This window comes from Argentina silus, assembly GCF_951799395.1.
Source record: "Argentina silus genome assembly, chromosome: 13".
In the NCBI taxonomy this organism is placed as follows: Eukaryota; Metazoa; Chordata; class Actinopteri; order Argentiniformes; family Argentinidae; genus Argentina; species Argentina silus.
The window spans coordinates 6684252-6699106 of NC_139667.1; the positions used below are offsets into that span (position 1 = coordinate 6684252).

Below are 14855 nucleotides of genomic sequence, written 5' to 3' on the forward strand. Positions count from 1 at the left end.
AAAAAAATATTTTAAACAGACTGATTAGCCCCAAAGAGAAGCTACGTGACATTGAAAGTGTGCAAATTACCTGATTATGAGGACAAAACTATTTTAAAAAAAAAATCTATCAAACTCAAAACCATACTCCCTCAAATGTTCTCTGTGAAGTAGAATCACACTATATTATTACCCAGTGGCAGAAGCAGGAGAAGGCACACAGCAGCCATGTTCTGAGATTGAACTGTGTCTAGAGTCTGACTCAAAGATTTGGTCTCTGACAAGCCCACAGTCATTCCTTATCCTCATATTTATATAATACTTTGTATAATACTCATACAATACTTTCTCAAGATAGTGGTATATTTTAGATAGATTTTTCCAAAGTGAATGTTACCCCTTTCAAACAGAGACAGGATCAGCAAAACCAACATGTTGCCTGTCCTCAACTGAACACTGAGGGTTTGTTCAGTGCCAGTGATGAGGATGTTGGTCTGGAGGAGGTCATGTGACACAGCTCAAAACAAGACAATAGCATAATCGCCAATATTCATGCACACATAATAGTGAACATTATCTGGACACAAGCCAAGTGTGCTGTTGTCATACTCCAGATAACCAGAATTCACAGTTTGAAATACATTTATTAAACATCAGTGAACATCAATAGTTTCACAAACATGCAGAAGAGAACAAAGAAACTAAACGTTTTACAGCCATACTGTCCCTGATTACAAGATTAAATTATTGACATTGATCAGTCTAGTTTAGGTTAACAAAAATATGTGTGCAGGAAAAGCACCTCAGAAAAAATTACTTTATAGCCAAGACAACATTATAGTTCATTTCATCCACAACGCCACAACTGTTCAGATACAGTACTGTAGGTGGCACTGTTTACTTTTGAGGCTCAATGAATGACTACGGATATGTGTTAACGTATCACTCCATGGATTGAAATCTGCCTCTCTCTCCCCCATTCTCTCTCTCTCTCTCTTTATTTGTGTGTGTGTGTGTGTGTGTGTGTGTGTGTGTGTGTGTGTGTGTGTGTGTGTGTGTGTGTGTGTGTGTGTGTGTGTGTGTGTGTGTGTGTGTGTGTGTGTGTGTGTGTGCAGTCACAGATGCACTCTAATTGACGTCTTTATGGTGAGGTATGTAAGGATTGTTGCTTTTAGTCCTGCACACTTCAACTGGGAGGTCAAATAAAACTCACCACCATGAGCCCCTCCATCTCTTTTTCTAAGAGCGTGCCACGGCTTTATCAGCACACGTTTCTTGTGACTTAGTGAGGGAATCTCCTCACGAAAGACATCAGACAGGTACAAACGGTTTTCATTATCAGACTTAAAAGGGAGTTAGAAAAGACCTGTTAAGAAATTCTGATATTTTTTACAGGTCTTGTTAATTGAGCAGTAAAAATCCAAAGCCTTGTTTGGTCTGTTTGTATTTTTCCAGAATCATCCGTGTGCTTTGTTGTAATTTTCCTTTTTTAATAGATTTCCACAGCTAATGAGAAATTCCCCCTTTTCTCGTAACTCAGTAATTAGTTATAGCCTAGTTATAGACAACATACAAGACAGTATGATCCATCTAATGTTTTTCAGAGTTCGTTGTTTGTCCACTGCGCCTTGTCCTCAATAATTTAAAAATGTTCCTTTTGCACAGATTAACCTGTAGTTTTTTTTTTTTTTTTTTTAATCTTAATTCTTTACAAAGAAAATTACTGCCTCCAATTTTAAACAGGGATGTTGAATTAATGTTTAGTAACAATCTGGACCTTGCTAGTGTTGTGAAGTGACAGCAGAGGGTATGAAAAACAAATGTCCAAAAAATCACATGCTGTATGTACATGAATGTGACTTGCTAACCACTGTAAACACGACCATCCTGATACCTCTAAGGGTGAATTAGCTTTGACTTTTAGAGGAAATTCATCTCCACGTGTATGAGCTGTACTACTGGACAAAGTAAACCTGCCCCCTGGTGCCCTAACAGCAGAACTACACCCTGGCTGTTGAGTTTGAACGGGGATGATAAAGGCAGGGATTGAGGACAGGGCCCAGTCTGCCTCTCTGTCATGAAGCTTCCCTGGGTCCTCTCCTGTTTGAGTTCCTGTCAGCCACAATACAACACATTTGATAAAATATTTATTGACTTGGCAGTCAGTCTTTTCACAGGCGTCTTACAAATGCACACAGGTCAGGGATACGCCAGATTTCACAGACCAATAATGATTTGGAAAGGCCCAGTTTCTGCCTGGTTGGAGATCCAAATTCAGATGTGGATTGTCTACAGGCGAGGCTGCTCAGGGGATGAAGGAGAACAGCACCACAGGACATTCACTGTTTCACCAAGAACAGGAGGTTCAATCTTTTATCTACAGATATTTATCTGAAAAGAGCAAACATGGTCACAATGCCTCAATACAAATCACACTTTGGTTGTGATACAGAAATATGTGTGGCAAAAACAGAGCAGATGGTATTTCTGATGTCTAGAATGTGCGTTTCATCAGACAACAACTGTGAGAGAGGGACAACTTTGCCCCAGTAAGGCAGAGCGTCTATTTGTCCCATGTCAAGGCTGACTCCCAGTGGTAGACCCCCGATATGATGTGCAGCACATCCTCAACCTGCACCAGAGGGGGTTCCCTGTAGGGTCAGGGCCAGGTCAACATGCGATGGGTGGTCAGGTGGTGAATGTGTTGAAACCAGTCTTATTGTGCAGGGGGATGCCCTCTGCCCCTCGGAACTCGGCTGCAATGTCTTCGAAGGTGCGGCCCTTGGTCTCAGGGAAGCGGAACCAGGTGAAGATGAAGGCTGTGATAGCCATTGCCATGAAGAGGAGGTAGACATAGGTGCCACACAGTTTCTGCACAGAAAGACACAGGAGCATTGAGTTAAAACAAAGTATCGTTGTACTTCCTATGATTAATGTCTACAGTCCAATCCACTATGACATCAATCCAACACATTAATACAGTACCATGAACTGATACAGTATGTTACAACTACTGTGTCTATAAAAAGACACAGAGACAACAGCGCCCCCTCCAGGAATTCAGCCAAAAAGCCCTTAATTTGAGTTCTAGTTCCCAGGCTTTATATTGTAATATAGCATTGGTACTGTTGACGTATGACAAACGTACCAGTAGTGGTGGGAAGAGCAATGCTAGCACAAACTTTCCTCCCCAGTTGAGCATGCTGGTGAAAGCCATGGCGATAGGTCGAGCGGGCTGATCAAACAGCTCTGCTGCGATGAACCAGGAGATGGGGCCAGGCCCCACTTCATACGCAGAGATCAGGCAGAACACCAAAAGAACCTGGAGGCCACGCAGATCTGGGACCAGATACTGGGCCACAGAGAAGAAAATGGGAGATGCAGAGAAAAGGCAATTATTTCATAAAGATATTCTGATTAATTCATTTCATCATATTTCTGGGTAGCATATTATGATATCGATGATTTCTGGTATTATGGATTTTATGAACTTTTTAGGACTTACCAGGAGTGAATCTACGACAGTCATCAGTAGGTTGCACACTGCTAACGATATGAAGCCAGTCAGCAACAGTCTCCTTCGCCCTGCCCTTTCCATCAGGAAGAACTGTGGGGGTAAAACAGAACAATATAGGTACAGTATGTCTCTACTCTCTACACATCTTGAATGAACTGGAGCTGTCTCTTATCAGAAATGAGAGAATGAAAATCTCCACACACTACAGTAAGCCTCACCAGTGCTTATACTGTACCATGCTGCAATGTCATCCTGTTGTGGTGACTATAATTCAGACCAAATTCTATCAGCGCTACTCACCGCCACCAGAGTGAACGTGACATTCACAGCCCCCACCCCCAGCGTCAGGTACTTGGCCTCGTCTAATCTCGCCTTGGAGAACATTTTGGTGGAATAATTGATGATCTGGAAAGACAGTGGGGTACAGTATATTTGAGACCAGGGTGGTAGTAGGTTTCCATGCTGTGCTGCAGAACCTGAGGCACCATCCTGACACACTGTCCCAGCATTCCACAGAGAGGGGAGTGAGATGGGGAGAAGTTGCTGAGCCTTGGAATACAGAGCTTGAATAATTCATCAGACATAGATAGATGCATCAGTTTGTATGGTGGTTAGGGACGTGAATTGTAATACAGTACATCCAAAATATTTTCGTTTGAGACAAAGTCTGTTTTCAACTGAAGGGGAAATACTGTAAGACTCAGTACTATGAGCTTAAACTCTGTGGGTGTATATCTTTCACTGAATTCCAACCAATACACTGAGTAGCAGAAGTAAAGTGAATTAATCTCTACCAATCGTCTTTTGCAGCGGTAGCTAATGCTTTAGAAATAAATCTGTAACTGACCGCATTAAATCCCGACAGCTGGCTGCCCAGGTTGACGATGAGGACGATGATGATTGGCTGCCTGTAGCTGCGCTTGGTGAAGAACTCCCGGACCGTCATCCCTGTCTGGGTATTGGCTGCCTCCTCCTTCATCTCCTCCAGCTCAGCGAACACCTTGTCTGAGCTCCCTCTCAGTCTCCGCAGGGCTGAGGGTCAACAACAGGTTTTACACTGGCAGTCATCTACAGGTTTTACACTGGCAGTCATCTACAGTGTACATTACAAAGGCAGCAACATCAAAGGGGTATTACCCATACAAATACAGTTCAGCAGAGTGTTAGTGTACGGTGTGTTGTAGTGGGACCCACCAGTCTCTGCCTGACTCTCCTTCCCCTGGTTGATGAGCAGGTAACGAGGACTCTCTGGACAGAAGGGCAGGGCGAGGTACTGCAGCAGGGCCGGGATGAGGGACAGTGACAGCATCATGGCCCAGTGGTGTTCTGTACCCAGCACCGTCTCAAGGCCCGCCAGCTGCAACAACCCCGCAAAGACAAGCAACGCTCATGGACAATTATCTTATCATAATTACATATACTAAGAATTTTCCTTATTTTACAATTTCAAAACATAATATATGACAAACACTGAGGCACTTTTGGCCATGGCTCATTACTAAGCTATTCTGTAAATCATATTATTATTATTATTATTATTATTATTATTATTATTATTATTATTATTATTATTGATGATGATAATAATAATAATAATATTAATACTAATATCAATTATGAGATACTATATGAAAATGACTGAGAGGCATTCTCACCATGCCCAGGAGAATGCCAGAGGCAAATGAGACCTGGTTGAGGGTGGCGAAGGCCCCTCTCAGGTTGGTGGGAGACACCTCCTGGATGTAGAGGGGGTTGAGGCTCATGACCAGGCCACAGAACAGGCCAAACACCAGCCGACCCACTATAAGAACCTCAAAAGACTCACTGGCCTTTGAGGCCAGCATCAGACAGGCACCCAGAACTGAGAGAGCATTCACGATCAGGATAGAGTTCCTCCTAAGGGAAGAGAGGGCACAAGGGCACACCATGCTAGTTTTAGTGGGCTTTGCTCATCACTACACATTTCCCATAAGATCACATCAAGACAAATCGCATGATCATAGTTGAAGGTGACACGATAGTCGTCCCACCTGCCATAGGAGTCTGCCAGCCATTTGACCCCCAGGGATCCAAGCAAGGCTCCAAAGTCCTTTATGCTGACGGAGAGGGACCACAGGAATGTCAAGCTATGGTCTGGCATCGATTGGTTATGCCTGGACCTCCAGGTGTTATTGAAAAACTCTTCGATTATCTGAGGGAGACGTAAGTATTAGAGGGGTGAATGTTTAGTAATAGTGTTGTACCTGTTCACTAACAAGTCAAATCAAGAGTCTGATTAAAATGACTCACAGCTGGCTCAAAGCACTTGAATCAATGTAAGACTAAATGCAGAGAGCTGCCTGACTTGGAACAGCCTACACACACTGTCCATAAGTCAACTGGATTCCATTATCGTAAGTAGCTGTGTGCAAACAGTGAACGATCCAAAAACCTGAATAGGAAAGTTGCATGGGATTGTTAAGTTTATTCAATGTTTTATAGAGGCTGTGAGATGTTTGCATGCTGATGGAGGTACTGTACCAGGCTGTTCTCCCCCCACACCCCAGTCTGACTTTGCTCACCCTGGCTGGAGCATTGACATTGCCTGTGTGATAGCCAATCTGGAGGGAGCCAAACACTGCGGCCAGTATGGAGGTCAGGAGCGTGGCCGTCATCTGGCTCTGAACCCAACCAGGGAATAAACCCCGACATACAGGTCAGTTCACACAGAGACTGGGCTAGGAATGATGCATGGCCTCTGGCCCCTCGGAACTAAGCATTGGGTTTATTTTAGGTAGAGCAAACCAAAGGGCAAAGCAGGCATAAATTACGGGCTGTCACACTGTGTAAAAGATTTACAGCATTCAAACAACCAAAAAGTGTCTGTCAGGATTATTTTATTCTTCCCAATCCCCAGGTATGTTATTTTATTCTTCCCAATCCCCAGGTATGTTATTTTCCAAAACTATAAACTAACCTCCTTGGAAGCCATTCAGTTGATCGAGGTGTGATCTATCACTCCCGGAGAAAAAAAGGTGCATTTATTGTCTTCTTCTTTTCTTGACTGTAAAAGGCCATGAGATACACAAATTAATTTACAAGATGATCCAACAGAAAATTACAAGGAAAAGTTTACAAGGAAGCAGGTGTTAGATACAGCAACAGGCTGTCAATAGAATGCTTAGAGTTAGTCATGGGGTAATCTTTGGGGACATCAATAAGTCTTAACATACGTTCACCTCAATGTCAATTGGCAAGAATGCATTGTGTATCACTTTCCATGCTGAATCAAATGTCTATTCTGGTTTCACATATGATTTATCATCAATATATTTAATTGAGGAGCAGTAGCATACAGTCTATTTTATAGGTCATAGATTATCATAGACATATGAAACTATTACTGACCTATTGTAACATCTCCAACAGAGACTTACCCGTGCTGTGGAGTGAGGTAAACTGCTTGATGATTGGCTGATCCCTATTGTTGACGATTGATAGTGTTTATTTCATATATTTGTAAGTCCTCACTCCTTCCTCAAAATGTCCTGTGTTGGTCCTGTCTTCATCCATGAGTTTTGCATCTCTCTCGTCTCCAAGATCAGCAGCTCTGCTTCCTCAGTGCCCCCCACCCCTACTGCCACCCCCCGCACCCTGCCCTGCCACTGGTAGCTCCAGCCTCATGAGAGCCGTGATGAAGTCACACCCAGCTGGTGAATTTGGGGCAGGCCTGAGAGAATGGTAGCGATGGACATCCAGTGGTCAGAGGGGACAGGCAGTGATTCCCTGTCCACCTGAGACACTGGGCAGCCTCCTTGACAATAAAACACCTCTCTCCTTGTAATTAGATGTAGGGTACTAAGGCAAATGTGTCAGAGTTCACTTTACTACAACGCACTTGTATTACCTTGATCTGTTCAGAATAATCTGAGATTGAATCTAAGATTACAGATTACTATAGTTCCATAGTGTTATTTTTATTGAATGTTTTACTTTTAGTATGTCTTGTCTTATCTGTTGTGCCTGGGCACTTTATCTGTCTCACCGTGGGAGAGTGAGAAACGTCCTCTCGATTCCTTTGTATGTCTTGACATGTGAAGAATTGACAATAAAGCCACTTTGACTTTGACTTTAAATGTTTTGTGCCAATGCATGTACCGTATACGTGGAGTGATAAACACATTGTAATCTTTAAATGGTAGTATTAGTATTAGTAGTAACACATTATTTTTTAAGTTATTATTAAGGTCTATATATTATTTGTGGAGGCCAGGGCCTATAGGGCCTTCAGCAAATGTATCCATCCTGGGGGGTGACTTTAAAGGCCACACCCATCTCACAAGGGTGTGACAATTTACAGCGACAAGGATTTAATTGACTTTGCCTATACCAAGATGAGAGGGACATCCTTGCAAGCCTTCTGAGAATCTGTAATATGTGTGTGTGAGTGTGTGAGCAAGTATTTGTGCGTGCTGACGTGGGTTTTATGTCCTGGCAATTTGTGTGGTTTATTTTTTTAAAGCTTCTCACAAATCCTTTTGGTTTCTCCTCACTCAGTTTTCTTCCTTTGGAGCACATTAAGGTGATTTGCTGAATGCTGAATTTAAATAGAATAACAGTGGATTGTGGGAGATGCGTGCGTTGTACACTTTTAAACATTTGGCATGGTAGTTGATGTGACTCCTAAAAGCTATGGCAGGATGTGCTGTTCCTCAGTTATTGCTGTTTCTTCTCCAGTGTTTGATGGTTGTTCATTCTCTGCATCATAACTTGCTGCTCTGCTCTCTATATAACAATAATATATATTAGCTGACGCTTTTATCCTAAGCAACATACATTGCAGTGAGTACATGCATTTTTCTGTATATATAGTCCCTGCACCACACTCTAGTGTGCCTGTGTGTTTCTCCACCACACTCTAGTGTGCCTGTGTGTTTCTCCACCACACTCTAGTGTGCCTGTGTGTTTCATCATCCTGGGAACCAATGTCCCTCTAAGTCAGTGGACTGATTAATGAAAGCATTTTCAAACCAGCTTCTACACAAGATTAAAAAACGACACGACGGATTATGAACCTGACCTCTGTTAGGCATAATTTTGGCCTGTTGTAGAGAAAGCTAGACTGTTATGCTTACACTTATCTCTCTGTAGCCTCCGGGCGGTGGCTTGTCCACATCTCTCACATGGCGTCCCATGCTGGAGCTCTGACTCAGAGCAGCGTGGAGGAGCATGCTGGAGCTCTGACTCAGAGCAGCGTGGAGGAGCATGCTCCCAGAGCAACCACACTCATACATTAGCATTAGCGCAGGGGTTAATCCAACCCATACCCGGATAAAAGAGCAAACATGTGCAGAACTCAGCAGAGGGAGTGATGGGGCATGAAGTGCTAGGTGTCTTGGCTGGTGTGTGTGTGTGTGTGTGTGTGGTTAGGGGGTGGGGGGGGCATCAGACGGTGCAGCGTGGAGTAAGTCATTTTTGTATTCAGATTCCAGGGTTATTTCATTCTCATAAGGACTCAGCGGGGGGTTATTTACCCCATCCTCCCTCCACCCAATCCACCCCGTCGTACCTCCCGCCTATGTTGCCGCCCCCTCTTAAAAAGAACCAAACTAAATGGGAGGTAAAGGGGTTGTCATGGCACCTACTGCACGGAGGCCCAATCCAAGCAAATAAAAGGTGGAGGGGTAAACGCCTGGATCATGATGCCGGGTGAGGAAACATTCCTGAGCAGAGACCACATCACTTGCGGGCAAAACTCCTTACAATAAAAACAAAGTCAAACTGCAATAAATGTAAATGCCCTCTAAGTGCCCTCTGGGACTTGGAGTTCCAGAAGATCCAGGTAATCCCACACATCTCCCAGTTGTTTCCACAGGAGAACCTGTTTTGGCTGCAGTGAACCTGATTGGCTGGTCATCTGAGATGGGTTAGAAACGAGTGTTTCAGAGCATGTGTGCGTCAAACCTGACAACTCTTAGCAACCCAAGAGTAGCTAAAGTAGCTAGTAGTATGTACTAAGCAAAGCTTTTACCTCCATGATCTTGATAGCTTCTTGACTTCTTCTTAACTTCTGTCCTGTCATCAATGTATCCAAATATGAATAAGGACCCTGTGTCGGGGTGCATTAAATCAGAGAAAAATTGGATAAAACTTCTTGGCTTTGTCCCTGGACAATTTAATAACTGATATTAGCAAAAAGATATTCAGTGAAACAGAACATTTTTCAGGTTTTATTACAGGCAGCTCTTGCTAAACGGTTGCCTAATCCTCAGTACTCCACTCTCTACTGCTTTTTATTGTGCTGAGGAAACCCACTCTCTCTCTAAGCTAAAATACCATATGTGGATCTTTGAAACAACCCTTTATGCAATTTGACAGCCATCTGCCTACTGGTAGATAATGTAGTAGTTTTCAACTGTGCATGACATTGAAGTAACAAGTAAAGAATAGGTTTCTATTCACTAGAGAAGAAACTGGAAAAAATACAGTACCTGCTTTCTCTGTCTCTCTCACTCTCAATCCTCTCTCTCTCTCTCTCTCTCTCTTTCTCTCTCTCTCCCTCTCTCTCTCCCTCTCTCTCTCCCTCTCTCTCTCTCTCTCTCTCTCTCTCTCTCTTTCTCTCTGTCTATCACAGTCACTCACAAACACATGTAAAAACAGAAAACTATGTGTGTCTGGGAAGGGGTGGGTGGGGGGGGGATCTGTCCACCTGCAAATTATGTACCCCTGTTTCTCCAGCTGAGTTCTCAATCAGTGTGTGGATACGCCTGTCTGGAACGTGACCCCTGACCCCAGGCCCTGGCCTCCTGGCAGGCGACCCCTGACCCCGTGCTCAGGCTGCTGGGCAGGTGCTGGTGCAGGCGGAGAGAGCGTCAAGCACAAATGGTGAACACTGCAAACCCCCTGTACGGCCCTGCCTACTCTGACCCTGTCACCCCCACTACAGCGATTAGCTATATCATACCCCCTAATGGCCCAGGCCCACTACAATTATCTCCAATGGCGTTTGATGTATCTTTAAGCATTAGAAAACGGGAACATAACCACTGAATAGGATGTCTTTTCCCCTACTTACACATTGTGAATTTTACCTATTAAAATGTAAGCCCCTAATACCCAATCCTTCATGATTACTAATAATCCATAATCCAGCATCTGAATCACATTACTTTAAATCTTTCTAGTATGTGGATAAAAAAAATAGACTGAGCGTTCAAGTTATTACTTCATCATTATAATTGATCCCAAAAGGCCTGTTTACTACGTCCTAAGTAGTTCCGTGTTACTGTGATATCATAATGCTGTTTAGAAGCAGAATGGACTTTACTGTAATGCTGCACCAGTTTCCGATCTATATTACGTTACTGTTATTTAATAAGGCCATTGACTCCAAATTACTATCACAGGAAAATGATCGTTCACCATGGACATTCAGAAGAGAACATTATCACTAGAGATTATATCTATAGGTTTACATTTATTTACGTTTACATTTATGGCATTTAGAAGACACCTTTATCTAAAGCGACTTCCATAAATACATTTGTTTAAGTAAGTGAATCATCTGTCCATCAGTCATCATAAGATAATGTAAACAATGCTCAGACCAGGTGCCATAGGCAGTCACAATGCTAGAAGAAGGATTTAAAAAAAAATGTGTGTATGTATATATATATATATGTGTGTGTATGTATATATATGTATGTATAGATAGATAGATAGATAGATAGATAGATAGATAGATATATGGATTATATAGGTCTCAAATGTGCCCAGCAAATGTTTATGTTCAAGGTTTCTGAATAAAAAAAGCTTTGTAATATGTGACCAAACAAGCTTGTAAACATACTGTACAGCAGGTAGCATGATCTGCAGTACCCACATGTCACATACAAAATCCCAAATTCCATTGCTCACCTATCCACCTATGAACCTCCTTTAGCAATCTCCCCCTCAACTCCCCCGCTACCCCCCCCCCCCAACAAAAAAAAAGAAGAAAAAAACACACACACGCACATACATCCCTAAGCAGCTGCGTCATTATAAAACTCTTTTGAACTTCACACTGGAAGTCAAATGCCACATGTGTCAGTGCAAGACAGATGTACTGCAGCTGCCTCTTGGCTCCAATTTCATCTCTGCTACCCCCACCACCCCCATTTCCGAACTACCTCCATCACCCTCACCCCTAAACCACCACCTCCATTGTACCAACAACATCCACACCTTTCAAATCCCATCCCCAAACCAGCACCTGTGACACACACATAGTACCTCCATATCCCACCATCATCAGCAGCACCAGAATCAATGTATGACTGGACTGCTTGTTTAAACGCAGGTTAAATGAGAAATAAAAAGAAGATTTAAAAATCTACTTGTTTTCCAGTCATGATTTTTAACTAGGGCCATGCCCTGAGAGCTATCCGTGGAACCCTATCGGTGAAACATTCAAATAATAAAAAAAGAAGCAATGATTCTTTAAAAACATTTATTTCAAATAACGGAAGTCAATTGGCTTGGTCAAAAAAGGTATTGCTTAAACTCCTCATGTTATAACATACCTGTCTAAAAAAGGTATTGTGATTTGGACTCTTGAGTTTTGGCGTGACCATTTACAAAAAGCAGTTACCCCATCTTCACCAGTAGATGTCAGTAATGTGTTCTACTCCTCCAGGAGAGCTCCAGCTCCTTCCCTGCCACTCAGTGCCAGTAGGTGAGGAGGTTCAGCCAGAGAGAGAGGCCCCCCTGAGGCAAGCTGAGCTCAGAGCTCCCCTCTGACCCTCCCTCCCTCCTCCTCTCCTCCCTGTATAACTGACAGTCGTCTGTGAGCCTCTTCCATAGCATACAACTCCCCTGGTTAGATTAGACGTGATTACGATCTGCCAGGCTATTTTAGATCTGAATGTGATCTATGCCCCTCTGGGGTCTGGAAGCACTTCAGTGGACACACAGGCCCAGTGTTCCTGGTAAGAACTGGAGGAGGGGTGTAGGGATGCAGGAGAAGGACTCAAAGACCATGTCACTTTTCCTGGGTCCTGCTGGGATACAGTCCAGGGCTGAGGTAAGGACCGGAGTCATCGCTGTACAATCAAGTCATATAGTAACTAGTGCATGACTCTGACAGTAGTGACATAATATCGTTTCATCGTCTCAATAAACTGCCTTCCAAGTTGTTAACATTCTGTACGGCCTCACCGTTCTGATTCTGGTGATGTAAAAGTCAATTTTTACTCATGATGTTTTTCACGATGTGAATTACAATCGTATATTATACTCGGCAGAATAAGGATGGAACTGCTTTTAGAACGTTTGGCCAAAACCCAAGCTCCACAATGAAATAAGTGAAAACCAAAAGAATATGATACATATTTACAACAGGAGCCTTCTTGCTTTACTTCCATGAACCACTGCAATGGCTTTCAGGGATATGTCCATATAAGCAAACAAATACACAAATAAAACAAACAAACACACAAACAAACATAACAAAACTCATCTTTCCCAATTTAGAAAGATAATCTTTTCCATATGAGGGGATCTAATTACATGTTTTGTCTTGCTTATTGTTATTTTAATTTTTTTTGTATGACGTCTGAGTCCAGTGACATTGTCTCTCAAATATGTTCCTGTTGATGGGACACCACACATGTGGTCATTGTAACAAAGGCCTGGTGTGCTGTTTGTCACAAGTCAACAGCTATCATAGGCAAGTTGTCCCTAACGCAACAACACTGCAGGCTCTCCAGCCTAACTCTATCTGTCACTTGGTCTGAGTCTGTATTGCCAAAACCTCTCCTGGTTTTGTGTTGATATACAGTGCCAAGGATTTCAACATCTAAACCTTCACAAAGAAATACTTTAGACTTGACTCTCACAGTTTCATTTTCTTACATACGATTCACATAATGATATTGCAGTTCATATACTGTACATTTTACAAAACACATTCGCTTGTATTGGTGCTCTATGTCCCCACCTCTTAAATGCACTCTATTTGGGAACCAATGTTAAAACTTAATGCTTCAAAAAGCTACTTTATTTCTGTAAGAGGTGTGAAATATGGAGGAAATTCGATTGCTTCTGCAGTTGAAAACTAAATGATCCTTTAATTGGTCCTAATGGGTTGTTTTGTATGCAGCTACTGTACATTTAACAGTGTAACGCAAACTGAGACTCTTGTTTGTCGCCACGAAAAGCGTATCACTGCCAACTGCTCTCTGAATAACACTGAGACTATCAGATGAACAAAGGTAAATATGAAGCAGACATCATCACATAAACATGAACGATGTCCCAACAAAGAGTCTGTCTGCTTTAACTGATAAAGTAACTACAATTTAATGTGTTCTTACTCTTATCCAGACCTTTTTAGTCATACTAAAAAACATCAAACACATGTAAAACAGATAAAAAGTCAAACATTGGGAGGAGAAAGTGCAAATATTTTGGCGCCACTTATTTTTCACTTTTTTTCTTTTTTTGTACAGGAACTTCTTAATTTTTCTGCTCCATCTTTCTCTTTCCTGTCGAAGAGCGTACAGATGCCTTCCCTCTGTGCCCTCTGCTCTTGTCTCAGCTTCTGGAACCTTCTTTCCTCAGACCAGACGACCTACTGGGAATAGACAGACAAGGGGAGAATGCCATGAGGCGTCCATTTCAGTATCCGGCTCACAGATGCGCTCAAACACAAAACCATTGCGTGACAAGACAAGAAATGGCATTCCTCTACATGCCCGAGCTCTCTCTCTCTCACACACTCTCTCTCACACACACACACACACACACACACATGCACGCATGCAGACACGCATGCAGACACGCATGCAGACACGCACAAAACCACACACACACACACACACACACACACACACACACACATACACACACACACACACACATGCACACACACATGCACACACACAAACGGATACACATGCACACACATTCTCATGATTGAGGGCCACCCTAGTTCCTGTCTGTGACAGGGCCTTCAAGGTCAAATACAGAGAGAGTGATGGGGCAAACAGATTGGCAGGACAGGACCGTCAGAACCAGGAGCTCTCAGGACCAGGCTGGGAATAGGAAGGCTTTGTTTCACATGCACACAAGATCCTCTTCAAAATGAAGGGGTGTATGATATAAATAGTGTGTGTGTGTGTGTGTGTGTGTGTGTGTGTGTGTGTGTGTGTGTGTGTGTGTGTGTGTGTGTGTGTGTGTGTGTGTGTGTGTGTGTGTGTGTTTGCGCATATGTGCATGTGCAAGTGTTTGTACGTGCTTGGGGTGGATTTGTTCCCTGAGAAATCATGTGGGAAACAGACTCATCCTCTGCGGTTCCTCTAACCCTCTATATGACCACCTTCTTCTCCCTCCTTCTCCT

At 42.9% G+C, this 14855-nt stretch overlaps 2 protein-coding genes across 2 annotated transcripts in view; both read right to left on the minus strand.

The window, feature by feature from the left end:
* Window positions 1–2667: 2667 nt before the first annotated feature.
* Window positions 2668–6339, minus strand: slc2a1c (solute carrier family 2 member 1c; the record flags this gene model as incomplete). The annotated part of the gene is made up of 10 exons (XM_083683498.1): window positions 2668–2850; window positions 3128–3331; window positions 3485–3586; window positions 3797–3901; window positions 4344–4528; window positions 4691–4853; window positions 5152–5392; window positions 5527–5687; window positions 6058–6154; window positions 6335–6339. 10 exons carry the CDS (start codon window positions 6337–6339, stop codon window positions 2668–2670), a joined length of 1446 nt encoding a protein of 481 aa, XP_083539624.1.
* A 5645-nt stretch (window positions 6340–11984) lies between these two features.
* Window positions 11985–14855, minus strand: part of smoc1 (SPARC related modular calcium binding 1) — a 35735-nt gene continuing 32864 nt past the window's right edge. Inside the window, 1 exon segment of the mRNA XM_083683706.1 lies at window positions 11985–14090. Coding sequence (XP_083539832.1) covers window positions 14074–14090 — 17 coding nt within the window. The 3' untranslated portion in view covers window positions 11985–14073.